General features: G+C 34.2%; 1 protein-coding gene across 4 annotated transcripts; it reads left to right on the top strand.

Annotated features, from left to right (window-relative positions):
* Positions 1 to 12,105: 12,105 nt before the first annotated feature.
* On the top strand, positions 12,106 to 26,174 carry LOC106668936. 4 transcript variants are annotated; one of them, XM_014398141.2, is made up of 6 exons: positions 12,106 to 12,502; positions 15,241 to 15,464; positions 17,354 to 17,473; positions 17,550 to 17,749; positions 22,065 to 22,244; positions 24,723 to 26,171. In XM_014398141.2, the coding sequence occupies exons 3-6, from the start codon at positions 17,383 to 17,385 to the stop codon at positions 25,752 to 25,754; spliced, it is 1,503 nt and encodes a 500-aa protein (XP_014253627.1). In that variant the 5' UTR covers positions 12,106 to 12,502; positions 15,241 to 15,464; positions 17,354 to 17,382; the 3' UTR covers positions 25,755 to 26,171. The 4 variants fall into 4 exon arrangements, with proteins under 4 accessions (XP_014253627.1, XP_014253625.1, XP_024081931.1 ...); XM_014398139.2 differs by lacking the exon at positions 15,241 to 15,464 and having other exon boundaries at positions 24,723 to 26,170; XM_024226163.1 differs by lacking the exon at positions 12,106 to 12,502 and having other exon boundaries at positions 15,267 to 15,464; positions 24,723 to 26,173.
* The last annotated feature ends 1,009 nt before the right edge of the window (positions 26,175 to 27,183 follow it).

Below are 27,183 nucleotides of genomic sequence, written 5' to 3'. Positions count from 1 at the left end.
TCCGAAAGAAAGAGACCTTGTCCTCGAGAATGGAGTGCGAAAATTAATTTTCATAAAACTTGCCAGGCCATCAAAATTTCCTTACCTATTTCTATCGATCTATCTTTCACATAAAGGCAGACATCATCAGCTAGCTGGGCAATACCTAGTGAAGGAGCTGTTCTAGGACGTATACATAAATGCAATACAAGATAGGGCTCAGAATTCCACCTTGAGGAAGTCCGTGGTACATGGAAAATTTGAATCAATGATACAGATTAATATTTTGCCATTGGAAACCATATTCCTTATATTACTAATAACTATATGCGGGATCACCATTAGTGACATCTTGTTGCTAAATATACAGAGGTTCAAGATCGACCACTTGTTGCAAAAACCAAACTGACCATTTGCGAGATTTCGATTTCTTTGCAGCCATCATTGGATGCGATTTTTTATTAATCTCTTATACTTTGGCTACACACTAAGTTAGTGAGAAAGTGCGATATGAATTGGCATTTTGTGGATCTCTATTAGATTTCAATATCAGTTTAATTATCGATACTTTCCAAGCAGACGGTTCGACATATCGTTTAGCCAAATTTTATTAAATAAATGAAGGATTATCATTTTACATGGATAGATCAAGGAATATTTATTAATTGAATAGTGAATTTGACCAAAGCCAGGAGCAGAACCGTTTTCAATTTCCTGATAGAAATTATTAAGGAGCCCTTAGGGCAGAGTTCGTTAAGGAATTTTACCACCCAATCATCCACCGACAATTTACGATTCGTACAATTACTAGAGAAGAACTTTTATTTAAAGTAGAATAGGTGTGTCAAGCTTTTTTCTTTGCCAGTTTTATGACTTTATGAGCTTTTGCAGGGAAACGCTTGTACGCAATGTAGTTTGCAAGATTTAAGTTTCTTTTAAAGTTGGTTGTCCCTTCGTCATAATAGCTTTTCACTCGTCGGTCCACCATGATTTCGACAATAATATTCTCTTGTTGGTTTGTAGTTAATAAATCGGTATAGACCCTTTGCAAATTTTGCCCAAATTATCCTATTACTCTATGAATGTTAACTGCATACTCCACTCCGTATGAACTAACATCCATCAGCCTTTGGAATTTAGGCCTGTCCTCTCTACTTACGTTCCATTTTCTATTAGAGAAAACTAGCCTAGAAATTTCGGGGAGTGATAACGTAATCAGCGCTGGGAAATGGTCGGAACCTATGGGATCGACCAACACTTTCAAACTTCCTTTAGAGGCTATATCCGCAGAGAAAAGCGATAAATCAAGAACAGATTTTCTAGACAAGTAAGATCCTACTTTGTTAGTGGGAATCCCATCATTGAGGAAACTAACTGATTCTCGTTTATTGCTTGTAATAACGCCCTTCTTGTTGATTCTGATCAATCGGACCCAAAAGCGAGAGATTGATGGACTTTGAAATCGCCAGCTAGAATCAGTGGCTTCGGAAGGCTCTTTAGAAATGAATCCCAACTCCAAAGGGCTAAGAGTGTCTATAGCTATTGTACTCAGATAAGTTGGTTAAAGGGCGAGAGTTCCTAAGTTGGATTTGTACACCTACAATCATAAAATTTTGAATGTTATGGTTAGTATGAGCATGGATGAATGGTAGCGTATGTTTTATGAGAATACCAACTCCTCCATGTCCATCCGCTCTAACTTGTCTTAGGAGGATAGGACATAGGAAATGATACCCCGAAAAGCGTAAGTTATGTCATATCTTCAACCAAGTATCAAACACACAGTAGAACTGCGTATATTATTTATCTTCAATAACTTTTTCCAGAAAGCCGTTTTTCGATAGTATGGAACGGCAATTCCATTGTAGAATCCGTAGTTCATTATTTCGGTTAGCCATCAGAATAATTATACTTTACTGTAGAACAGAATTAGATTTATTAGTCTTGTATGAATTGTTGGAATGAATTTATTATAAGAGAAAGTGCTTGTTCCGTGTCCAGAGAGAGATAACGTTTTTTATATCCGAAAAATTTGTTTGTAGATTATTTATGTTCAAAGAGCAGTTAACAATTAAGCTAGCAGAGGGATTCACTCTTACATACAATTCATGTACGTGGTTGTAAATCCTTCAACCTGGCCAGGAGCTTTAAGCTTGAAATCCGAATCGTTGAAAACAATAAACTGTGATTAAGATCCAACTTTTAAAAAACGATTAAACAACATACTCCCCCACCTTTATCATTTCTATTAAACTTATTTTTGGCATGCAAAATATGAATAAACCTAAATATATAGATATAGAGGTGTGTTTATTAATGAATTAAGTAACTAGATAACGCGAATTCTCGTAACCAGTAGACATGCTTAATTACACAGTCGATTTTCTGTTTCTAACGAGAATGTTCAATAACTGTGAAGCTCATGTTTGCCGCAGGTTGCCTAATATTTATGTAACTGGTTTATCCCTGCAATATACATAGTTGACTGTATATTTTCTTCTTTCTATGATGCTAGGAGTAACAAGTTTCATTGTACGATATTTATTTCAATAGAGAACTCGCACTTTCACTCTTAACAAATTCTCAATTCGAATGTAACGTCAAATTTTTATTTATTGCAAAGTAGGCTGAAATTAGCGGGAACAAACAGACCAAGGCGATCCAGGAGGATGAGCCTAGAAAATTAATTAAATAATCAACATTCTGATAAACTGTTGCCGGAAAGATTACGCATTCACTCACGATAATTAGTATTAAAATAACTTCATGAATACAAAAATGACTTCAACAACTTCATAATTTCAGCAAAAAAAAAAATCCTTTCATTCGGATATTCTTTTGAATATATATACAGGGTGTCCCCCGGCGGAATTTCTCTTGAACCAGTGACGCTATCAAAAAAAAATGTTTAATATTTTTTAATCTAGTTTCACATTTTTACCTTTTTTTGGAGAAAAAATACCAGGGTACCTCATGCCCAGTTTGACTTTAAAATTTCAAATACGCCCCTGTATATCCTGACACATCATTTCAAATTATTTTTTACAAAAACAATGGTGCAATCGGATTTTAAATTGGTCAAAAAATGACAAAGTTCTGGCAAAAAGAAACCGGCAGCGTAATTTCTGCGAGGAGCTGAATATTTTACTGTATACAAAATCTAATGTAAGGACGAGAAGACGGCCTTTAAACTTAAGAGAATATTTACATCATAACGGAAATTCATCGAAAAGGGAGAAAAGGTTTAAGGAAAGAGATGGAAAAACCTTTTGGTGTCGAAAGTTTGTTTTCCCCTAATTTTAGAAAACTTCGCAACAGTATTTCGACTCACAATAAAGTCTTGGAAGGCGTTTTCAACTTCACCGCATTCTCTAAAAATTTTCTCTCTCAAGAAGTGATCAAAATGCCTAAAAATTTGGAAGTCTGTGGAAGAGAGGTCGGGTGAATATGGAGGGTGGCATTGCGACATGTGGCCTAGCGTTATCGTGAAGAAGAATCAGCCCCTTACGGTTACCAATGCTGGACAAAGACATTGCAGTTTACCATGCATTTTGTCAATATAGTGAACAACCCCAGGAGTACACGACCAATCACTATAACCTTTTTAGGTGCAGATTTGGTTTCTGTAAGTGCTTTGGCGCTTCATTCTTGTCCAACCACTGACCTGTACGCTTCCAGTTATCGTACAGAATCCATTTCTCATCGCACGTGATGATTCCATCGAGAAATGGATCATTTTAGGGGCGCAACAGAAGCGACTGCAAATTTCAAAGCGTCGATTTCTTGAGCGCTCTTGCCGTTTGCTCCAGATGGCGAACAACGGTTGAGTGGTCAACACTAAGTTCTCCCCCAATTTTCGGTATTGTCTTACGTGAATTTTCTTCAATTAACGTTTTGAGTTGGTCTTCGTCCACAACGGAATGCCTACCGAGACCTTCCCTGTCTTCGAGATCGAAATCTCTGAAACCATCGCAGCACTTCGCCCAACTTTAAATTCGGACAATTAATTTTGACGAAAATCGAGTTTGGACATATTTAATTTCGCAGGTCCTCACTCTTATAAAATTCAATATAAACTAAAAAATTTTGAATAAAAGATAACAGTTAAAAGTATTAATCCATATTTGATTAATGGTGATAATTGACCGTATTAATTACTCCAATTAATTATTATTTTTATCTAAGGTTTTTGGTTGAGATGAAAAGGTAGTGACAAGAGCGGGATTCGAACATACGACCTTCGGCTCAATACGCCGCCGAAGGTCATTGGTTCGAATCCCGCTAGTGGCATTAATTTTTCATATCGACCAAAAACCTTAGATAAAAAGAATAACTAATTAGAGTATTTATTATAAACCATAAATTAGATTTGACGATTTATCTTTGTTAACATGACAAGTACCTGCGAAAATAAAACATATTTTCAATTATTTTAAATGTTTAAATAATTTTCGTCCAGACCAGATGTTAAACCGAATGTGTGATGTCCGGTGTGGGTGAAGTAGGACGTTCTAAACCCGATTGCACAAATTTTTGCCGCGTCACTTACAAAGAATGAGGCCCCGTCATGGTGGAAAATGATTTAATTTTAATTCATTAAACAAAAATTTTTCCTTTGACCAGTAGTTGCTACCTACTTGTTGGGACATTCGACAGAGATAACGTTTTATAATGCCACCAAATGCACCCCTAGATAGACAGTTGGTTTTTTCCTATTCTTTTCGTTTTCAGAAGAGGCTTTGTTTTCTGTTCAAGTATCTGACCCTAAAACTTTCCCGTATAGAAAGCAATTTTTAAGGTCATTTAGTTGTTTAAAGGGAAGCCAAAAGGTTGCCATTTTTCGGTACCATAACACAGTATAATTAAAACCTTACAATTTATAAGTTTTTTCAAGCAATGTCTTAGCTGTCTGCTGAATTTGTTGCAACATAAACAAAAAATTGTCGTCGAGAATCCAAACGGATTACACGACATTTGAAAAATGGCAAAAGGAGGGAAAACTCATAAGGTGGGGTTGAGATGGGGAGTTGATGTCCGAGTGGATCGAGGTCACGATAGCTCAGGTGGTAGAGTAGCGGCGTATCTAGCCGAAGATCGTGGGTTCGAATCCCGCTCGTGCCATTGACTTTTTTTCATCGCAACTAAAAACCTTAATTAATTGTAAAGTATTAATTGGTCATGCGGACCACGAAATTAGTGAATTTAATAAACAAAAAAGTAAAATCTATATAAAGTGGCAAAACTAAAAAGTAAAGGTGCTTCTAATTACAGAATGTTCCCAGATTGATTTAATTGTTGTTTTTTCAATTTATTAAACATAAACAGCAAAGCAGGGATTTTTGTTAATGGAGCCTCCGACAGCTTGGTCATTTCAGCCCTGAGCGAAATACAACACCACACTCAATTCGCACTCACACAAATAAAAACATTCACACCTTGCAGGGATTATTTAAAACAAAGACGATGCAGGAACGTTTACATATTTGATAACCACTCGAACCTCACTCTCCAGGAGTATCAGGCATAATTAAGGGACGAACATCACATCCAATTTGAAATAGGAGAATTTCTTCCCTCGCCAGGTTTTTCTTGACGAAATAGTAGTACTTAAGGATGACAACAATGTTTTTGGGACAATAATATCCACTCGTTGAACCAAATTTTTTTTCTTTGTGAGATTTCCTCCTGTAGCCTACCGTGTGATAAACTTATTGTTTGATAGTTACCTATCATTCTGGTCAGCCTAATCTACAATAGCTGGTTTTTGTAAGTGCGTACGCGTTTCGGCATTTCGCCATCTTCAGTGTTTGGATGATTTTATTTGAGAGGTTTTCGATACGAGGTCGCGGTTAGTTTGGAGGGATGTGTAGGCATCAGTATTGTTTGTCAGTGCGTTTGATAGATCAAGTCGGGTTTTGTCGTGAAGGACACAAGATAGATTGCGTCGTGTAATTTTTGCCAACTAAGGCCTTAATAAGTAAAACAGTTTTAGTGTTCACTAACAGCTCTCCATGGCCATTTCATATGTTGCCGAGAATCGAATCCTGATTACACGACATTACAACGACTGAGAACACGTCATCTACATTTGTTTTAATCAGGAAATTACGGAGCGTGTCAAGTGGTCCTCTGGCCACCTTTGCGTATCATTAGGTATTGGCTCTGCTTCGTCCACCTCGTCTTCATCATCGTCATTTTCGCAAGAACTAGCCAAAATCTCAGCGTCTGATCCAACAATGGCCACGACATCATCGAAATCTTCGGGCGGTGTCAAATCGAGCCGACCCCATGTAACCAAAGTAGGTATTCAAAATGAGCCGGTTATAGTTTTACTACCTGTACCAGGAGATGTGAAATGAGCCGATGGCACAAAGAAGGAGTCATAAGTACATTATGTAATGCCATCAAAAGGACATCAGTCAATTAAACAAATAATTAATTAGTTATTAAGGGTGAATTTACTGTACACAGCGCTGAATCTTAATCTACCTCTTCATCCTTCCCTGTTTGGATCCGTTTTGTATTGGAAGATTCTTGATTTGATTTTACTATTCCAAGAATAGGCTCAAGGCCCATACATTGAAGCAGTGAGTTTGCCAGTCTTGGTGAGGGCGTTTTATCATAAGTTTACAGTGCCGCTAGGGTTTATCCACTTCTCCTTTTGTTTTGTTTGGATCCATTCTGCGGTGGAGGATTCTATATTTGTTTTTGTTATGCCAAGTATAGATTCGGGGACTATGTATGGTTTTACAGATCCTCCTCTGGCCAGTGTGTGCTTTTTCGGTACGCAAAGTTCCCTTGTGTCCTGGTACCCTAGATACATCGACATCATCAGGTTTTTATATTTCCCCAGGTTTTGGAAATTTTGGATACATTCACTGACTATTCTGTATGTGATTTTTTTACATGCTAATGCTTTAATAGTTGTTGGCTGTCCGATCTTATGATGATTTTTGTGCCAGTGTAACTTCTTTTGAGATTCAAGGTATAAGCGTTGATGGCATGTCAGCTTGAAAGACCGACGTAATGGGGATCTAATGACCTACGGACCTAATGAGTTTGATTTCTCATGTTTTGGGTTTGTACAGAAAACGTCTGATCCGGCTCCTTCATTTTCTTGGGAACCATCTGTGTACCATATCATTGTACCTGATGCCTCCTTTGTAGTCTGTTGAGATTTGAGGCAGCTATATGTGTTACTGTGTCAAGTCCTGCGAATTTTGATTTTATTAGTTGTCGAAACAATGTTTGTCAAACGAGATATTTACGTATGTGTATCTTATTAAAAATAAAAGCTTGAATTGAGAATCTAATCATTAAATCATCTAAGTTTATACTCAATCATTAAAACTCAAACTGAATCTATCGATTAAAGATTTTTTTTGTTATTTGACGAATTCTTGTTTAACCTTTTTCACCAAGACAACTGGCATTTTAAAATGCATAAACTCGAATTTCAAAGTGAAAGTACCACAAGATTTCACAAGGGCGAGTTCGACCGCGTGGACAACGTTTTAGCTTCTAACAGAATTTCAGTTGAAATTAAATTGAACAATAGGAACTGATCGAGGACCACTTTAATGATTTGACCAATGTGATTTATCAAAATGTCTTATATCTCGATTACTTTGCACGGTTCATAAAATAAAACATTGACCATAGAGGAAAATACATTTTCAATTTGTTGTTTGACGATGGGGAGAGGTCTTGCATGTAGAGCTTCTCTTGCGGTTCGGAGGTCGTGAAAGTGGAAAAATTTCCCTTTGGTTCTTTTAGTTCGGTCTGTCGGTATGGTTAACAATGTTTTACACTGTACTACAAGCTTCTGTCTTGAAAATAAATATTTACATAAATTAAATCGACAATTTGGTTAATACCACGGCGTGACTTTCTAATCGAGCAGATTCAAATTGAACGATTGTTTGAGTCGACAGAAGTTCGGTAAATAAATTTCGACCTTTACCGTAAATGACTATTTTAAATGGTGCAAGCCAAAAAGCAAATTTAAAACAACTTTACTCATTATTAGACAAAGCTGTAAATCAAGGCAGGATCGCGGAAGTATGTAAGACTGAAACGTTTCTATAAGTATCATTATGCGGAAAAAGAAAGTTGGATTTTTCAATCCATTTTTCATGTTTGCAATTTTTATTGCAATTCGGATCCACATTAAAGCATAAAGGTAATAGACTTGGTGAAAAAGCCAACACACATTCATTATTTGAATAAAAAATCATTTTTCCAAAAATGTATAAACTTTTGATGGCGGGGTGGAAAAAAAAACAACTCTTGAGGTTCAAACTTTATTTTACTTCAAGTGTTCAGTTGATTTATATAACATTCAAAAACGGAATGGAAGAAAAGTCACTTTTAGTCATAATCTTTTGTTCTCCTGAAAAAAATCAATCCTACCACCTAAATCTTCGTTACTTCTCTTGTTTTTTTTCCACATAGTCATCAATAGAAAAATAAATAAAAATAAAACAGAGTATTATAACCAACATTAACATTGTTTTACGTATATATGTTTTTTAAATATTATATATATTTCAGGTTCATATATTTACATAACATTCGCAATACGATATCTTATTATTGTCTATTTAAAACGTAGACATAGATGTACATACTTGGTGCATACTGTGCCCTTAAGAGCTATTGTATCCTGCATGCTGTGCTTAGGAACTTGATTAGAATGCCCAGCCTCAGTGGTTGAATTTTGTCTACGGTTATATTGTACATCCCAAAACACTTCCTCCTGCAGGCTTGTGTGGCACCACAATTCGTTAGTAGGTGTGCTGGTGCTTCCTCCGCTTCCTTACAGAATCTGCACGTGCCATGTTGGATTGTACCAATCTTCTTTAGATTCAGTCTAGTGTCCTGGTAATAACCCTGTTAGAGTTCACAGTTTTTTCCTGCTTCCTTTGATACATTCCGTTGTTTCTTTCCTTCCGAAATTTTCTAGAAAGTGCTTGGATGTTTGTGTTCAATGAGTGAATTCTACTGTTTCCTCATTTTCATTGTGTACTTTTGTCCAAGATACTTATTGACAGTGTGAATTTGTATGTAACAGAAGGGTAGCAGTAGGTCAGCCGTATAGCAGCCCCTTTCCTTGCAACAGCAGGAACAGTCAGATCTTGTTGCCTTCTTTTCCCACATATCCTGGGATGCAGTAAAGGGTGACTTTGTTTTGCATACCTAACCTGTTTAGTTTAGTTTTGCAATTCAACACCATCTTTGGACTAATGGATGGACATTAGTGCTTTGGTGGCTGCTTGATCCTGACATGATAGGTATATTCTTGTTTTTATACACTTCGTTCAAATTGAACTAATTTCAATTGCATGACTTCAGCCTGTAAAATACTGGTGCATTTTCCCACGTGTTCTGAGTATTTGGTTTCAGGTCCGAATTCTCCTGCCCTCGTACATTCTTGTATTGTAGATCCATCAATGTACAGCAGATGGTGCCCTCCTTAATGGAGGGATTTCTCTTCTTTCACATTCTTTTTTGGTACTTAAGTTTGTTTGGAAATTTTGTTTGAACTCAAACTTCCTGTTCCTTTTAAAATGTTTCACATTCATCTGCTTGACTTCAGGCGTAGACAAGTAAGCAGTCGTACCCAAATACATGCTACTATTATCTGTCCTTTTCAACCTATTAGCTTCTCGTCTCACATTATGCTTACACCTCGTATCAAGTGTTTTCAATTTATTAGATTGAACATATTTATTTAAATTTTCACAGCATAGAGCAGACATTGTTGTTTATGCATTCAGTCGAGATTCTTTGTTCTTCAGTATTAATCTCATGGCAGGAATGTCCCAATTAGTGAAGTGAATTACATAGTACATATTATACTGAACTAACATTATTTACATTCAAAATCTCCCTTTTAACAAATAATACAACCCAAAGATTTTTATATTACCCAAAAACTCTCTGAAGGTGAATGAGAGTTCCAAGCTTGCTTCTCACAAGACCAAAGTATAGGGATTTAATGGCAAAAATATTCCTAAATTTTTGTTATTTTTGTAGAAGTTAAATATTAAATTGTATATTCTATAGCCTTCATATAGTCCAGCTATAGCACAGCCCTGCCAATATTTTATAGACTTTCTTTGCTGTTTAAAAATCAGGTGGGACAGAAATTTCCCATTCAATTGAGTGACCCCACTCTACAACTGCATAACCAATATAACTTTGAAAGCTGTCATGGTAAGCAGCAATCACCATTCTCAAACATATTTTGCCAGAGCAGATAAAAGTTAGTACTTAGTTTTGCATATAATTTTTTACAATATTCTTCCAATTTCAGGTGTTAATCGATATGTGCTCCAAGATACGATCTGTGCCACAGGATTATTTGGTGCCTTTTTTTAAGTACTTAGCAACACAACCTGTGTTTTGCTCCTATTTAGCCTGTGTGCCTGGTTTAAAGGCAAGGCTACAAATAGATATTGTCCCTTAATAATTTTTCCTTTTTTTGACTACTAGTTTCATCAACAAAGGATGAGAAATGTTTTTCTGGTAGCATTTTATACATATATTTAGAAAAAATTAATACATAGCATGGGGCCCAATACTCCAAAACCTCAGGAAACACAACAACCTGATGATGTCTTGGGTACCAGAGCACAGAGGAATTTTGGTTAAAGAGAAAGCTGACTGGCCAGAGGAGGATCTGCAGGACCATTCATAGGCCCTGAACTATACTTAGGATAACAAAAACAAATATAAAATTCTTCTCAAACCAAAAAAAAGGTGAAGTGGATAAACTCTAGCAGCACTAGACAAAGTAAACTTAAAACAACCCCTCACCAAGACTAGCAAACTCACTGCTGCAATAGAAGAGGGCTATACTCAGAGGAGTGGTAGGACTACTAACCAATATATTGAGTTTTGAGAAAATCATTGTGAATTAAGAAAATATTGTTATGATACTTTGAAATACAACATAGCAGTGTGATTTAAATGCAATTATCAAAGTTAACTATTTTTAAAAATTTTAATAGTTCATCCAACATTGAACCTATTAATAAATTGGAGTGACATGAGGGCCTGAGATCTTACTATACTTTCTAAAGAGGAGGCCCAAGGAAGGTGTAGACATATTTTTTCTTATTATTAATAACATAATCTAATAGGTTTCTCTCTCTCTCGCTGGTTAATCCTTTTGAATGCATTTTCTAATAAAACTATATGGACATTATTTTAATAAACAGGATTATTAAGGTACAAGGAGTAACCAGCTCAGAATTCAGGGTAGTGTTAAAATGTAACAAATAGTTCCTTTGTAAGTTTTGCAGATGGCCCTTCGATGGATCTCTTTGTGTGCCTCATGCCTGGGGTTATTATTCCACCAGGTTTTTGACTCATTAAGGATATATTTTAAAATGTAATCCTTTTTCCTGTTGGGAGAAAAAAAAAGAGAGAGAACTTTTTTGCAGAATGAAAAAGCTAAGGTGTTGAAGAAAATGAAGGCTTGGGTAGACCTATTTTTAATAATACATGGTCATGCCACAAAATAACGCCAAGATTTTTAATTTTAGGAGACAAATTAATAGGATCGTTGATATGAGAAGAGGATAGGCAGACATAGCTTCAGAGATATTGCATGCAGGGCATTAAATGTAAAGTGAGTTTCATCAGCTTATAAATGGAATTGTGAGAAATTAAAAATAATATAAGATCATTTAGGAACATGGAAAAGAGTATAGGTTCAAGAATAGAGCCATCGGATAACCGGCTTAAATGAGAGAGTGATAGAATTTGAAGCTTTACTATTTAAATATTCGAAGACCCCGAACACTGTTAAAAAAACAATATGTTCCAATTTACGTTAAATGGTAAATTCGCGTCCCCCTGACAAAACATTGTGTTCTTTGTCTATTTATAATTTTAAAAGTTGAAATTATCATTGTAAAAAAGCGCCAATATGCAATTGGTATTTTATTGTGAATGTGTTTCCATAGACTTGGCTGTAGCCATGTGTTTTCTCGTTGAAAATTGCATTGTATGGTAGATCGTGTAAAATTTAAAAAAAAAAAAGAGCACCAATTTTTTGGTACAGCCAGTGCCAAAAAAAGAACACCGAACAAATCTAGGTCGACTAGGTTGAGGTTACTGTCCAGTTACACTCAGGTGTCGGTGTACTTCATTGTTCAAAACTTCAAATCAGTCTGCTGTGATATGTTCGAATTGCGTTGATTGCAACTCGAATAGTTTTTGTTTTAAATTATCAAAGGCCGAGTGTTGAAAGTCGGCCTGAGGGAAGCGAGGAGGTCAATTTTGTCAATTGAGTCTCTCTTTCCAAATGGCCGTACCGACGAATCGTTTCAAATCGATAGGCACAGTTGAAGAACAATTAACTTCATAGCATATTTTTATGTTCTTCGCCGGTGATTTCTTCAGAACGAAAATAAACCCGGCGGCAGGCGTGATGTAAAAACTCGGGACCGAAACACTTTTCTCGTCCCAAGCAGCTAGTCAATAATCGAAAACAACTCGAACATGGATCGAGGTAAGTCATTTGCCCTATTTTCCCATTTCCCGACTTCCCCATCTCGCTAACAAAATTTTAAGGGACAATTAGCGAATTGACAGTGGTTTAGCATAGCTCGATCAAGAAATAGACCACAATTATAGCCCTGTGCGGATGATTATTGATTTTTAATTTTTTCTTATTGACTACAACTGAGCACTGTCGCCAATAAATCCAACGTCCGGAAATTAAGATTACACTGAGTCAATAAAGTCTCCATTCACCATTGGATTCAATAAAACTAACATTTTTTTACATAAAGCGGATCAAAATATTCTTACACTTGTTTTTTGCATTTTCTTCTTGTATTTTATTTTGTAACTAAAACTTTCTTTGGACCATAAACTAGACAATTCGACAATAAGTCTGCTTAAAAAATCATTAGAGTACTGATTCCTTATTTATACACTCAAAGGCAAAAACTGGATACTTGCATTTATTTGTTTATTTTCCTTAATAAGTAGGTATAAAGATTATTAGTTGAGTTAAAACATAGACACAGCATTAATAACTTGTTTACTTTTGTAGAGTTCATAATCCTTTACACTCTTTAGATGCAAAATAAAGAAAATCAGTTCCTCATTAGTCATGTAATTGTTTTTTCTTAAAACCATGGTTTTAAGTTGAGATCTCTCTTGGACAGATGATACGGCCAATGATGGACGTGTGCCACACTCTACCATCCGCAATGGTCTACAGCGGTTTAAGTCCACCGGAAGTTTCAATCGAAGTGTAGGTAGTGGTCGACTGAGTTTTACAATGTCTAGAGACAATCGTTTTATTGCTCTTAATGTACTGTGGAACGTCATTTGACGCCTTCTTGATAGGTAGTCATCTTCAAATGGTCCATAATGTAAAGGTGAGCTCTAAAACAGCCATCAGAAGGCTTCGTGAGAATAGCCTAGTCTTTAGACGTCCCCCATCAGGTTTGCTACTACTGGAAAGGCATAGGAGAAAAGACTATTCGCAAATCAGCATCTCGCTTGGACACTTGAACAATGGGGGGTAGGTAGTTCTCTTCACTGATGAGTGCCCGTTTGGCTTGTGGCAGTCAGATAACCAGGACCATGTGTGGAGAAGACGTGGAGACGCTTTGTTTCAACTGCCATGCATGAGTCACAGTCTTTTCAGTTACAGACGTACTGAATCAACGTCCATACTGAATGATTATCATACAAAATGGATCTTTGATTGCACTAAGTTTGAGGAAGTTCTTCTGGAAGTTAGGCTCCCACTTGTTCCATTTATTGTAGACAACTTCGTGTTAATGCATGATAATGTTCGACCACATGTAGCTCGAGGTGCCACCCAATACTTGGTCAATGTAGATATCAGCACAATGAATTGGCCAGCATGAATTCTATTGACCATTTATGGGACATTATAAAGAGAAGGGTTAAACATAGTTCGCCATTGTTGAATTGCTCAAAACAACTCTTATTGAAGAAAAGGATTCTACTTCACAAGACGAAATCCGGTTGCTTATTTACATTATGCTTAGGAGGCTTAAGGCCCTCCACAAGGCCAGAGGAGGCAATAGGTGTTATTAAAAGCAAAACCGGGTAATAAATTGTTGGTTATCACTAAATCACTAAATGAATTTCCAGTGTTGTGGTGAATTTTCTTTCAAACCATCACAATTAAATAATATTAAAACACATGCATTTCTGATCTCATTTAATTTGGTTTACATTAAAATAAGTAAGTCGAACCCCTGGTAATCGGCCACCTCGGGACTAGGACACTGGCCATTTTCCATTTAGGCCGGTTAGTTAATGCGTTTTTCATGGTTAGAAAGTCTGTAGCAGTTGAACCCATTGCTGTTATTTATGCCTGTAATGCCTTTTTAACAATTCTGTAATTTTTCTGATAGGTGATATCAGGTCCATGGATTGGACTAAGCTTGTTACATTAGAGGGAAGAAAAATTATTTTTATGCAAGCTATATCACTGGTCAGTTTATCAGGCAAATTGTCCAAGACCAGAAATGTTTTGATCGTCAAGTTTAACCTCTTTAAACGACTTTTTACCTTTGGAAAGAAATTCAAATCACTCACTGAACAAGTGTGAACCCATCCAGGCCATTTTTTGTGACCTAGAGTACATAGGGAGGGATGATGGTTCAGATTCTTGAAGGCATGTGGTTTAGCCAATTTATCGATGACAAAAAGTGGAAGTTTGTGAGACCCCATTACATTTAAACAAACACTGTGATACAATATTTGTTTATCTTAAAGCAGCGCCTGATTTTTCTCAACTGCCCAAAAAGGTTTTATTTAGCAACATTTCTCTATCGTCGCCTATTTTTTCTTTTCTCACTATGCTGGTTAATCTGAAAGATGGTTAATGCATGGCCGATTAACCGAGGTTCTACTATATAAATAACAATTTGTAATTAATAATTATAAAAATTCATAAAGTTGAAATAAACATTTTTTGTCTTTATGTATAAGCTCAAATCTGCACACGTATGCACATACATACACTTGTGTAGAGAGTTGAGCCTATCACTTCTTGCAGTGCACCAACTTTTGTGTAATTTACAATAAATCACTGGCAGATTTCAGTTTTATCCATCCGGCCACCAAGGTTGGGCCCCAGGGGCTATCAAAAGCAAGATGATTTCAGCCCCAATGCATTCATTTCCTAAATGCATTCACACTCGTAATCACTTTTAAATATATTCTTTCATATTTACATACCTTTCACTCATTTAGGGTTGTGGAGTACCATATACAGTAAAACAGTGATGTTCCTTCGAGAATTGGAACAGAGGACCAAAATACTTGCGGCCATGTTCAAGTACAGTTCTTGTATTGGTTGATATATGGTCTATATGGAGTCGAGGAATGGCACTCTTCAATCAAGTGGGACAAATCAACTAACCTTTCTCTACATGTCAGACATATACGCAGGCTTTTAGTCTTCACTTTGCCCAAAAGTAAGTGTCCCTGTATCCACCGTGCATGGTCTATTCATAATTGGGTAAGGATGATCCCCCTTCTATGAATCTAACCTTCAAGGGCCACCTATGAGAGTGAGAGCTTCTGCTACCACTTGTGCTCTTGTTGGAGGGATACTCTGAAGTGATGAAGTGGAGTGTCTCAACAAAATGGTGCTTGTTTTCTGGCTATGTGGACACATAGGCCTCGAGTGTAATGAAAACAGACAAGACAGTTAACGCCTGGGTGTTCCAATGTCTGGACTTAACCACCACAGTCGGCTCTCTGACACAACACGTATTAACAAACATGATTAAAATTATTAAAGTTATATTAAAATGCAAAACATTACCTTTTTAATGCCCAAAATATATTGGGAATTGGTTTACTGATGAAATAAAATCATTTATTACTAATTGTGTCAATGTCAATCATGATATTTTGATTGCAAAGCTGGAAACACATGGTTTTTGGTCTTCTCTGTTGGTTTCTGGAAGATAGGTTCCAAATTGTTAAAGTTAATTATTCTGAATCTTTTAAATTCTCATTTACTTCAGGAGTTCCTCAAGGATCTCACTTAGGCCCTCTTTTGTTTCTTTTAACAGTTATACTTTGTTTAGTGTTATCGTTTTTCTTCTCTTTGCTGATGATCTAAAGATTTTTAAACCTGTTTATTTTCATTTTGAGTTCTAATTCTACAAAATAATTTAAATTCTCTACATTATAGATGTTTAAATAATCTAAATCTTAATATTTCAAAACATTTCCATATCCGCTTCTCAAGGTGCAATAATTTACACTTGCACAATGCAATATAACAACAATCTTGAAACCAGATGTAGAAAAAAAAGGTATATTTCTCCATAAATTATTAAATAATCAGATAAACTGCCCAGAACTCCTCTAATCAATTAACTTAAACATTCCATTGCATAAATCCAGAATCCCCCAAACTTTCAACAAAGCCTTCTGTAAGAGTAATTGTACTTTTCATTCTACAATCAATAGAGTTCAAAGATAAAACTTCATTGACATAAACTGTTTCAATTATAAATTACATTGTTTCCTTCTTCACTTGTTCATTTTGCAGTTTTAAAATGTAGGCTATGGGAGTGCTGGAGGCCGGAACAGTTTAAGCATTGGCTCAGTGCTCATTTCCCAGATCCCAGGTTCAAATCCAGCGGCTGCATTCGAACCCGATATACAAATTGGATTTTTTCTCAAAAACATCGGCACCCAGAGGGTTCATATATCTTCATATTCGAAATACCCTTTTTAGAAAAAATGCAGCTTATTTATTTACATTTGTCACCAAAAGAAAAAGTGGTTAAAATCTTTGGTAATGATTATTTAAAGATAGTGAGATGCTGTTTGGTGTGATGTAGGTTTAGAAATCATTTTCTTTGTCGTGCCAATGTTTCGATCTTTATTGAGATCATCTTCAGGGCCTGTGATTTATAAACATTGTTTCAATTATAGGAATACTTATAAGATGTGAATATGAATTTATTCAATGATGTACACAATATAGAAATTTTAGGTTTAATCAGGTTGATCAGATTGCATCTCACGATCTCTAAATAATCATTAATTTATGGCCACTAAAACTACACTCTTTTGGTAATGTTGATAGCTGAACCACTTTTTTTCTGATTTCTGAAATGCTAGGCAAAAGTAAGAAAGATGTTTTATTACAATTACTAGTGTTTGTCTAAGAGAATGACACCTTTTTTGTGCAGGTATAAAATAATGTGGGTGCAAGAATATATCATTACATATTAATGACTATAATTATTATATTTAAAATCATTTTATATATTCAGTTTTAGTTGTAATAGCTTTTACTCAAATATTCCCCCTTTTTTATTTTATTTTTTATTTTTTTAAGCAAATCTCTACATTAGATCTGACTGTCAAATGTGGCATCAGAATATAGACAAACTTCTTCTTAGTTATTTGGAAGCGGAGGAAAGTCCAAGAAAATTGGAAGAGAAGAAGAAACTGGAAGGTAACGCATTTATCTCATTTTGTATTTTATATATATAAGTACAGCGACAAAGATACTAAGTAAAATAAAATTCCAGCCCAGATCAAGAACTATCTAAGTATTGTCCCTCATAAGGACAAATTTTATTTTCGAGAAACAGCCCAAGTGTTACATCGGAGTGTTGAAGAAATAGAAGATTTCACGGCATACCAAACAACTGCAGCATGGTCTGCACTTGTAGCTTATGCCCACAATCTCATCGTGCAACCTTGGCGCAAAGAATTCAGGGAAATTAAGGTAAATATGTATTACATTTAAAACCACTCCTTTAATAATAATAACACAGTGATTTATAATATCCATATTAACAGCATTTAGTTATAGATTTCCAAAATTTTGGGAGTTTCGGCAATTTGAAATTTATACTCAACTAACATTTATCTCTTCTCAAAAATTTGTAGCTTTTATGCAATTTTATGTTTTATTGCTTATAGAAGCATAAAAGAAGTCTATTTTGTTATGAGATGTTCCTTTTCCAGCAAAAAATATATACATCACTTGTGTGGAACACACCATTGAAAGAAACAAAATAATGAACTTTTTTCAAGTGAAATGATAAATCAGTATGAAAAAAAATGAATAGGCAATATCAGAAAAACGTGTTTTGTAAATGATGGTTCTACTCATAGAATTTGTTGTTTACAACTATACGGATTGCGAGCATTAAACACCCGTCATCAGGTTGAAGGAGTTACAAACACTAACAGAGACTTACAATTCATGTCGAGAGGTGTGTGTGTATTTCCCCTGTAACATACACCTAATTCAACAATTTAACTATGCTTTGGTGAATCATTTCAAAAGTTTGTCCATCGCACATATGCAAAAGTAGAGGTTTTTGTCAATCTTCGTCTGTCTCATTACGGCGATTTTTTAAATCATAAATGGCAGTAAGTTAGTCGGTAAATAAATCCTTTGGTAAATATCCATTGAGGAAATTTTTAAGGCAAAAACATTGCCAGATTCAATCTTTATCAATAGCAGATACTTTTTTCAGATGATGCAAGTGTTCGAGAAGCCTATGGGCTTTTCTATGCCCTCAGATTCATAAGCGAGTACAGAACTTCACTGTTGCTTGCATCATTTAATATGATTAAAGGTAAAGCTGGATCAAAATTAATGTGACCTTTGAAAGACCATAATATTTCATTAGTTCTTTAAAACTGAAATCTTCAGTACAATATGTCTAAATCCAAAGTAAAAAAATAAATCCCTGAGAGGTAGGAGTTAATACGTTTTATCAAATTTATTTTAAAATTATTGTCTGATATATTTATGTACATCTTTCACATCGCTTATCATATACTTCCCTCTTGAATGATATGAATTCAGTTAAATTTTAGTGAAAAGAAAAGCACGATTATATAGATTGTGCAGATGCAAGTTATTAAATTGATAAAAACAATTTATAGATTTACCTGATTTAACTTTATTCATCAGCCTGACACCAAGATAAAACGGGGCAAAAGAGAAGAAAACACACTGAATTCATTATGTATAGTGTTTAATGAATGTCTTATTTGTATAATTGATAGCAATAATAAAGTTTTTCAAATTGGTGTGATATTTCTGAGAAGTTCATTTCAACTCATAAATAAGCTTGAATTTTTCCTTTAACGTGGTTGCCTGTAAACCAAATGGACTTCAACTTTGAAATAATATTTTTATTTTTACATATACTCAATTAAGTATACACAATTTTTTCAAAATGAAAAATTGTGCATAATTCATTGAGTATATCTGTAATTAAGAATAGAATCACGCCTGTGGATCGCACACAGTCCCGCTAATGTAGTCCAATCGTTAATAAAATGTGTTTCTACATGAAGCCTCAAATTGCTTACAATTGGAATAAACGGGGAGTCGAAATGAGAAATTTGTGACATGGGTGATTGAAGTCACAGTAGCTCAAGAGGTAGAGCAGTGTATTTAACCAAAAGTCATGGGTTCGAATCCTGCTTGTGGCACAGATTTTTCATTTCGAAAAAATTGTGTATAATCAGTTGAGTATATGTGTAATTAAGAATAACTTGATAAAAAATAATAAAAGTTGGTATTTTTAGTTTTATTTATGGAATTCGTAACAGCAGTAGACATATCTATTCCTGGGGTTCCAGTGCTTTGGAAAAAAGCCCATTTTGTAAGTAGGTTAGGTTGTTTTGAAATGCAGAAATATCTTGTAAGCAGTATTTGAAATTATTTTTTAGGGACTGCAACTATTGCCAGCAAAATCCATTGTTAGCCTTGTCATGTGGGCATACTTTATAATTCTAAAAATAAACTATATAAAAAAAAAGATTTATAGAAACAAAACTGGTATTTTTCTGATTCTTGTCAAATGATATTTGTTCAATTAGTTTAAGCATTTAGCTTCAACTAAAATGTAGAATCATTAGCAGTAGTATAACTTTGGGTTTTGGAAGTTAAGTAACTTTAAAAAATAAATTTAAAAAACCGTAAAGTGTAGATTTTAAGATTATGGGAGAGGGGAAGCTACCTCTATGTTATTCTTTTCTTGTGTTTTCACCTGAAGTATTTGTCTGTTCTTCTTCATTTTTTTATTGTGCTGCCATTTTCAAATATTAATATGAAATTTACCGTTATTTTATTAACGACATTAATTATTTCTTTACTTTTTTACTTCAAGTTTCTAAGCTGTAACAGTAACAACTAAATTGCAGCTTTTGTACATATACATAAATTTATATAAACAATAATTGTAATAGTCTAGTAATAGGATTTTTTTGCAATATTTTGCTCTCTTTTAGTCTAACCACATGATATAAAAGCCTGATTATAAATATGAAAAAATGATCAGGGAAAGGCAAATTTGAAGAAGTGACAGATTTCGGCCAAACTTTTTTCCTGATTCTACACTTCAGAATATCAGACACGTATCCACCACTTCTTTTGAATAAGCCCTGGTTTCACTAACAAAAATTTTTGAAAGTTGAAATTAATATTTTTATTTTGTCGTTTATCTTGCTCAAATCAACTGTGGAATATATCATTTTACAGTATTTTTTATGTAGATTGCAATAAAAATATAGTAAAAGATATCAAAGTTTATCCAATTAATAACCAAAAACTTTCTAAAACGAAAAATGTTTCAAGTTAACTAGATCTTAATTTGTTTTTTTTCTGATGTCGTTATTGAACCCATTTCTGATTGAAATGGGTTTAATTTAAAAACGAATAAAAGGATTTTAACGTCAAACACACACCATTTGATAGAAGAGGAATAGCTTTTTAATCATATATGTACCATAAGATATGTATATATAAAAGATTTCTATAGAAAAATTATTTGTCAGAAATTAACCTCTTTTTTTATTGAAATAATAGTTTGATTTTATTGTTCGATACAGTTATGAAATGCACTTGACAATTTCTTTAAAACAAATTATCAACTATGAAAATCGGTTTCCTAGCTATTGAGAAAAATGATATTAGAGTTTGTTCTAGGGATGTCAGTCAGGCAGAAAGAAGATCGTTGCAATTATCAGTCATAAAATTAGTGATTTCTGCTAAAGTCAGTGTCTAAGGGGGACACTAGAATCACGACAATGAGGTGAAATCCAAGTTTTGATCATTTTCTGCCTTACTTTGCTTGCAGAATGTTTGCTAAAATATGCATAAACAACAGTATTTTGTTGATTTATCTTTTTATAAATCATACCAAATTGAATAGTCTTCTAATATCAATAATTAAAATTGGCCTATTATTTCCATTTAAAAACAAATTCTGACAATTTTGATATTTTGTGTATTTTCTTATAGAATTATTCTGTATATTTTTCTTGTACATACATCATTAGAAAGCTATGTTCCTCTTCTTTCAAATAGTCTGTGTTAAAATCCTTTAAGCCATTTTGGAATTATAGCCATTTCAAAAAAAAAATTTCGATTACGACATCTCAAAAATTGGAAAAATTTTAGGGTTCAAAAAATACATAAATGTAAATTCAAACAAAAATTTATATTTAGGATCACCATGTAACGAAATTTCATGTTAGTTTCACAAAAAAATTATCACCTAGTTTATTTGAAAAATATTTAGTTTTCAGCAATTTTTTCTTTATTGATAAACTTTGATAGCTTTTACTAAATTTTTATTGCAATCTACATAAAAAAATGCTGTACAATGATATATTCACAACATTCATTTGAGCAAGGAGAATGGCAAAATAAGAATTTTAAAAATGGAAAATTTCAACTCTCAAAAAAAAAATTGCGAAACCAGGACCTATTCACAAAAAGTGGGGGGATATGTATCTGATATTTTGGAGTGTAGAATCTACAAAAAATGTTTGGTCCAAATCTGTGGCCCACCATTTCCCCTTATGAGTTTAAGACTGATATCATTGACACCAAATAAAAGCATGACATGTACAGTTTAATAACATTGTTGTAAAATAGTGATCAGTTTGCCATTTATGTGTGGTTACATTAAAAGTTAAAAAAAAACACTCCATTTATATTTACATACATACACGTGTATTGATAATAAATATAAATAATATTTATGAGAAAAATGTCCTTTCTATTCTAGACATATAGTGGCTTTTATAAACATCACATCGAAGCTAGCTTGATTGGAGGAGAAATAATTCTTGAATTGATGGGTTATCAATCTAATGGAAGCGGATCTATGAGACTTAATGGCCCTGTCAATAAAGAACAAATTATGAAGGTTTCCAAAGATTCATTTATTGCATTGGTTGAATGTCAGGTAATTGATTTGAAGTTATTGTCATTATATCAATATTGTTTACTAAATGATAATCTGTAAGCTGGTAAGAACTTCACAGTGCTTTTTTACAGCAATTAACCTTTTAGGGGCTATTGACGAATTATCTTGTTAAGGCTTGTACGCTTCCCAGGCCTAGTGACGAGTTATCTCGCCCTCCTGGTTTTTTGCCTTTTAGGAGCCATAGCTGAACACTCATGGCATTTATTGGGCTGAGGTTTTAACCAATATGTAGCAGACACCTCGTTAGTGAATGGAGATCATCCACACCCCTCCTTTTCCGTCCTCCTAGTCTCTCACTCAAACTTGTGCGAAATTGCAACACATTCCTTTTTCTGGAAAACCATTCGGCCAGAATATCTATGCCTAATTTGGAATGTTTTGTCGTACTTTCTTCTCCCTCCCGCCCCTGACCTTCCCACCATCCACCCTATTAGCCTTCTGATTTTTTACCTTTTGTCTGCCAATTGGCCTTAGTTTTAATTTTACATCATTTACATTCACAGTGATTTTCAGAATATATATATATCCAACATCTTAAAAGGAAAGGTCATATCTATATTACTCAACACTTGAGTCTTTTCAAGCTCCAGTTGATTAATTGATCCAGAAGGGCACAAGTTGCTTATGAAGTCTGTGATCCATTTTCTATAAACCTGAGTGGTAGATGAGCAGAGTGATCCACTGCTTATGACCTTTAGTCTACTCCATATATCCTTTATTGGAGTAGTCGTATTTAAGGAAGAGCAATACTTTTTCCCAGTACATGATTTTGCCACCTATTGTATTGTTGATTCTTTCAGGAGAACCTTAAGCGCTTCAAAGTCATCATTGTAGCTTTATTACGGTTTTTTTTTATAACTAACTCACACTCAGAGTTCCACCATACCTTCGTCAGAGGTCAGCCTTGTGAGTACACTGGTTTGTTTATGAGAATAGTTTTTTGGCTAATGTTTGACAATCAAGACACACTTTCTCCCAAAAGGATTTGTAATCTTTCCATATCGCCTTTTCTGTTTACCATTTACAGAAAACCCTGTGAGGAGGGCCTGTAGTACCAGATTTTGAAAGAGTGAAAAAAATGGGAGATGATCAGAACTTTGGTCCTGGAGAACTTCCCATATTTCTATCGGAGGAATGTCTGATGAAACCACAGTAATGTCAACTGCAGACTTTCTTTGGGACTTAGGTGTCATTATCCTAGTGTGCAATCTGTCATTGGCAAGAATTATATTATCTTCTATCGCTTTTAGTAAATTTTCCCCTTTCTTATCAGACCACTCAGACCCAAAAGCAATGTAGTGTGCATTAAAGTCCCCGCCAACCTCAAAAGGTTTTTGGAGATTATGGAAGAAATGCTTCCATTCCTGGTAAGATATATTTTCTGAGGGAGGTATGTAAACAGAGACAATAGTGAGTGGGACGGACCTTACAAGATTTGAATGCTATCTGTAAAATGATTGAATTCACGATTCACAACCTGGAGTAGAATTTTAGAAGGAATCAGATCGAATCCATTGCTTGAGGCTGACATTTTCATTTGGTCGCCTAGAGCACTTCCAACAGTTTAGACTTAAAGTGGGAAATTAATGTATGAAATATGACTAATATATAATATTAATAATAAAAGAAAAAAAATAGGTATTTTACAACAGGTAGTGTAAATTGTACTTATGTGTTGGTGTGGCAAAGGATTAGCGACAGCTGTATTCTGTAGAGAATGTGTACTCTTTGAAGGTTGCGACACAACTGATTTCTTTCTTTTTTTCAACTCTATATTTGTGTCGGTATTTATGTGTGCTGAGTTGAGCTAAATCAGTGTAATTTTGTTTTAGTAATCAGTAATCAGTGTTTATTTTGTTTTTTGGTTATTATGTTTTAAAATACATAAAAAGACTTTTTGAGTCCAATAAATTTTCATTTAAATTTGACTTGTTTCCCCCCCCCCAACATTTACTAACTTCAGTTGTAACCGTTGTAAAGTAGAATATTGGAAGGATATACTGTCAAATTTCGAATGGGATTGGTGGGACATAAAAGGAGCAATTCAAAGAGAATGCTTTGAAATTCAATGCATAATACAAAATAATTAGGCTGGGGGGGGGGCTTGCAGCAGCACAGACAGAACATCTGTCCCAAAAAGATTAATTGACAGTAGTGTTTTTCTAAGTATTTTCTATTTTTATAAGTAGCAATATTTTTTATTTTGGTTGAGTGAGCTTTAACAAATGGTAATTGATAAAAACAAAAACATACAAAGCGCAGATTTAATAAAGAAATCTGTTCTCTTCTGAATTATTCTATGCATTAAGTTAAGAAACAAGCTGCATTTTATTTTATGTATATATTTTATATATATATATTTACATATGCATTTTTAACTTGCCACTGATTGCATTATTCCTTTCAAATACATACATATATTTTTAGACATTTATTTATTATATTTATTTATTTCAGATAATGAGGACAATAATTGAAAATATGATCAAATCTGTTGGATACTGCACTTGGTTTGATGTTCTGCATTATCGAGAGACCCATATTTGTTCACCAGAAGAAGCAACAAAAGACCTAATAAATATTGCCCAACAGTATTATTATCGAGATATGTACACCAAATACGCACCTGACCATGTAGGTTGTTCGACTAATTATAGATACAGTCATCCTCATGTATCACCTCATTCTATATATATGCAAGGAGCTCAACCATTATATGGAACGTATTTATCTCAGCCATTGGTTCCACACTTTCCAATTTGCTCTCCTAATGGATATTACACGACATGTAATTATGAAATTTCCTCTAATACTAAGCCATATAGTTGTTCTGTTCCGACTGCCAAGTTAATAGAACTTGAACCATCACCTTCCTCAAATAGTGGATTGCATAAAAGGAGCATTTCAGATGTGAAAGATCATGGCAGTAGACAGCATTCCAGTTATGAAGATTCTTATAAGCACAAATCAAAAGATGAAAGATGTGATCTACATTGGAGGTACAATTCCAATAAGAGTGCCAACAGTAATTTTTTTAAAAATAATGAATTATCAGATGTAACGTCAAATCTTCTAGAGCCTCTGAGCCTAAATGAAACTTCCTCGAAACATAACTCATCTGAGCCCTCATGTTCAAAACAAGAGACTTACGTCAGTGCCAGAAAAAAGGCAAAAGATTACAGTGTGGTTGATTCAAGCAAAGCCAGTCAGCCTGCTAACACTGATAAAAGCAAACAGTCCAAAGATAGCACTAGTGCATTTCATGAAGAAACCAATGATTTCTGGGCATGTTATTCGTGCACGTACCATAACAATATTAATCTCACAATTTGTGAAATGTGTAACAAAAGTCGAACTCAAGGGAATGAGATTCAACCTCTTATAAGTGGTGGAAGCCAATGTCCTAATTGTACACTTGTAAATGAAAAAGGTCTGAAGAACTGTAAAGCATGCAACATATGCCTTGAAAATTCTCCTACATACATTTAACTACGACTGAACAGAAGTGTCCATTTAAATTGTTTGTTGGTATGTAATTTTTATGATTGTTATTTAGATCAAGTGCCTTTTCTACTATAATAAGTCAATCAAACAAATATTTTAATTAAAAATTACAACAAACGTATTTTAACTTACAGTGATATAATTGCTTAGTCATAAACTATTTAACTGACAGATAGATATTTCTTGTTACATTTACCAAAATTTATGGAATGTTATTGTTTTAAAAACTCATTGTATATTTATTTTATTTTATTGTAGTTTAAACACTTTTCTATTGATAGTTTAAACCATAACCATAGGTTAATAATTTACAATGTAAAAGGAAACACTTTATTATATTGTATCATGCTTTAAGGATTGCATATATGTTGACTGTTCATATTTTATTTCTTAAAATAAAAGAAACTTCATTACTGAACTGAAGTTAGCTAGTTTTGTTATCATAAATTAATCACTTTTCCTCTAGTTTTTAAATATATCTATAATAATAATTATACCTATAATATTACTACAATAAAATACTTGAATATAAATAAGAATATGAAAGAAAAGTAGATGCCATAGGATAGGTTTTAAGAAATTTCTTAGCTAGTCGCTAGAGTTGTTAAAGAAGACAATATTGTTACTAATTGTGTTTCCAAGTCTGTGCAGTCTATTGATACGAGAATGGTACAGGTTGCTGCAGGATGTAAATGGGAAATCATAATAGGATATACCCATTTTGCTCCAGCCTATTCAACTAAGGAATTTGTGCTGAATTTGCTTTAATTTAATGTAGGTGTTGTAATGAAGTTACCAGATTAAGAAGCAGTATTCTAATAGGGAACAAACAAAGGAAATGTATATAAGAGTAGAAGTGGATGGATTAAAATCCTTGTAGTAGTGACAGATAAAGAATAATAATTTGTTTGCTCTATTGGCTGGTAGGCTGATATGGTGATTAAAAGAGGGAGATTGGTCGAAGTGAATACCAAGAGCTTTGATCATTTTTTGATAATTTTCACTCTACTTGGAGTAAGGGAAGGATAGAGTAGATTTAAGTCTGCTAAAACAGATTCTATTGTATTTGTTAATGTTCAGTGTCATATAGTTGTTGATGCACCATTTTTCCAGGTTAATTAGTTTGGACCATAAATGAACGCAGTTAGATTCAGAATGAATTCTGTGGAATATTTTGAGGTTATCTGCGATTAGGAGACAGTGTGTGACATTAAGAAAAGATGCAGTATTGTTAATGAAGTCGTTAAATAGAAAGGGGCCTAAGTGTGATCCCTGAGAGGATGCAAGAAAAGGAAAAGAATAATAGGATTTTAGTTTAACATATTGTTTTCTAGAGGTAAGATAAGAAGATAACCAACTTAAAAGAGTGCCATGGAAACTATGAACAGGTAATTTGGCTATCAGAAGAAGGGTT

The sequence above is a fragment of the Cimex lectularius genome, unplaced genomic scaffold (assembly GCF_000648675.2).
Source record: "Cimex lectularius strain Harlan isolate CLEC.00 unplaced genomic scaffold, Clec_2.1 scaffold66, whole genome shotgun sequence".
Taxonomy (NCBI): domain Eukaryota; kingdom Metazoa; phylum Arthropoda; class Insecta; order Hemiptera; family Cimicidae; genus Cimex; species Cimex lectularius.
Note: the sequence above shows the minus strand (reverse complement) of the source record. Positions and strands in the feature narration are given on the sequence as shown.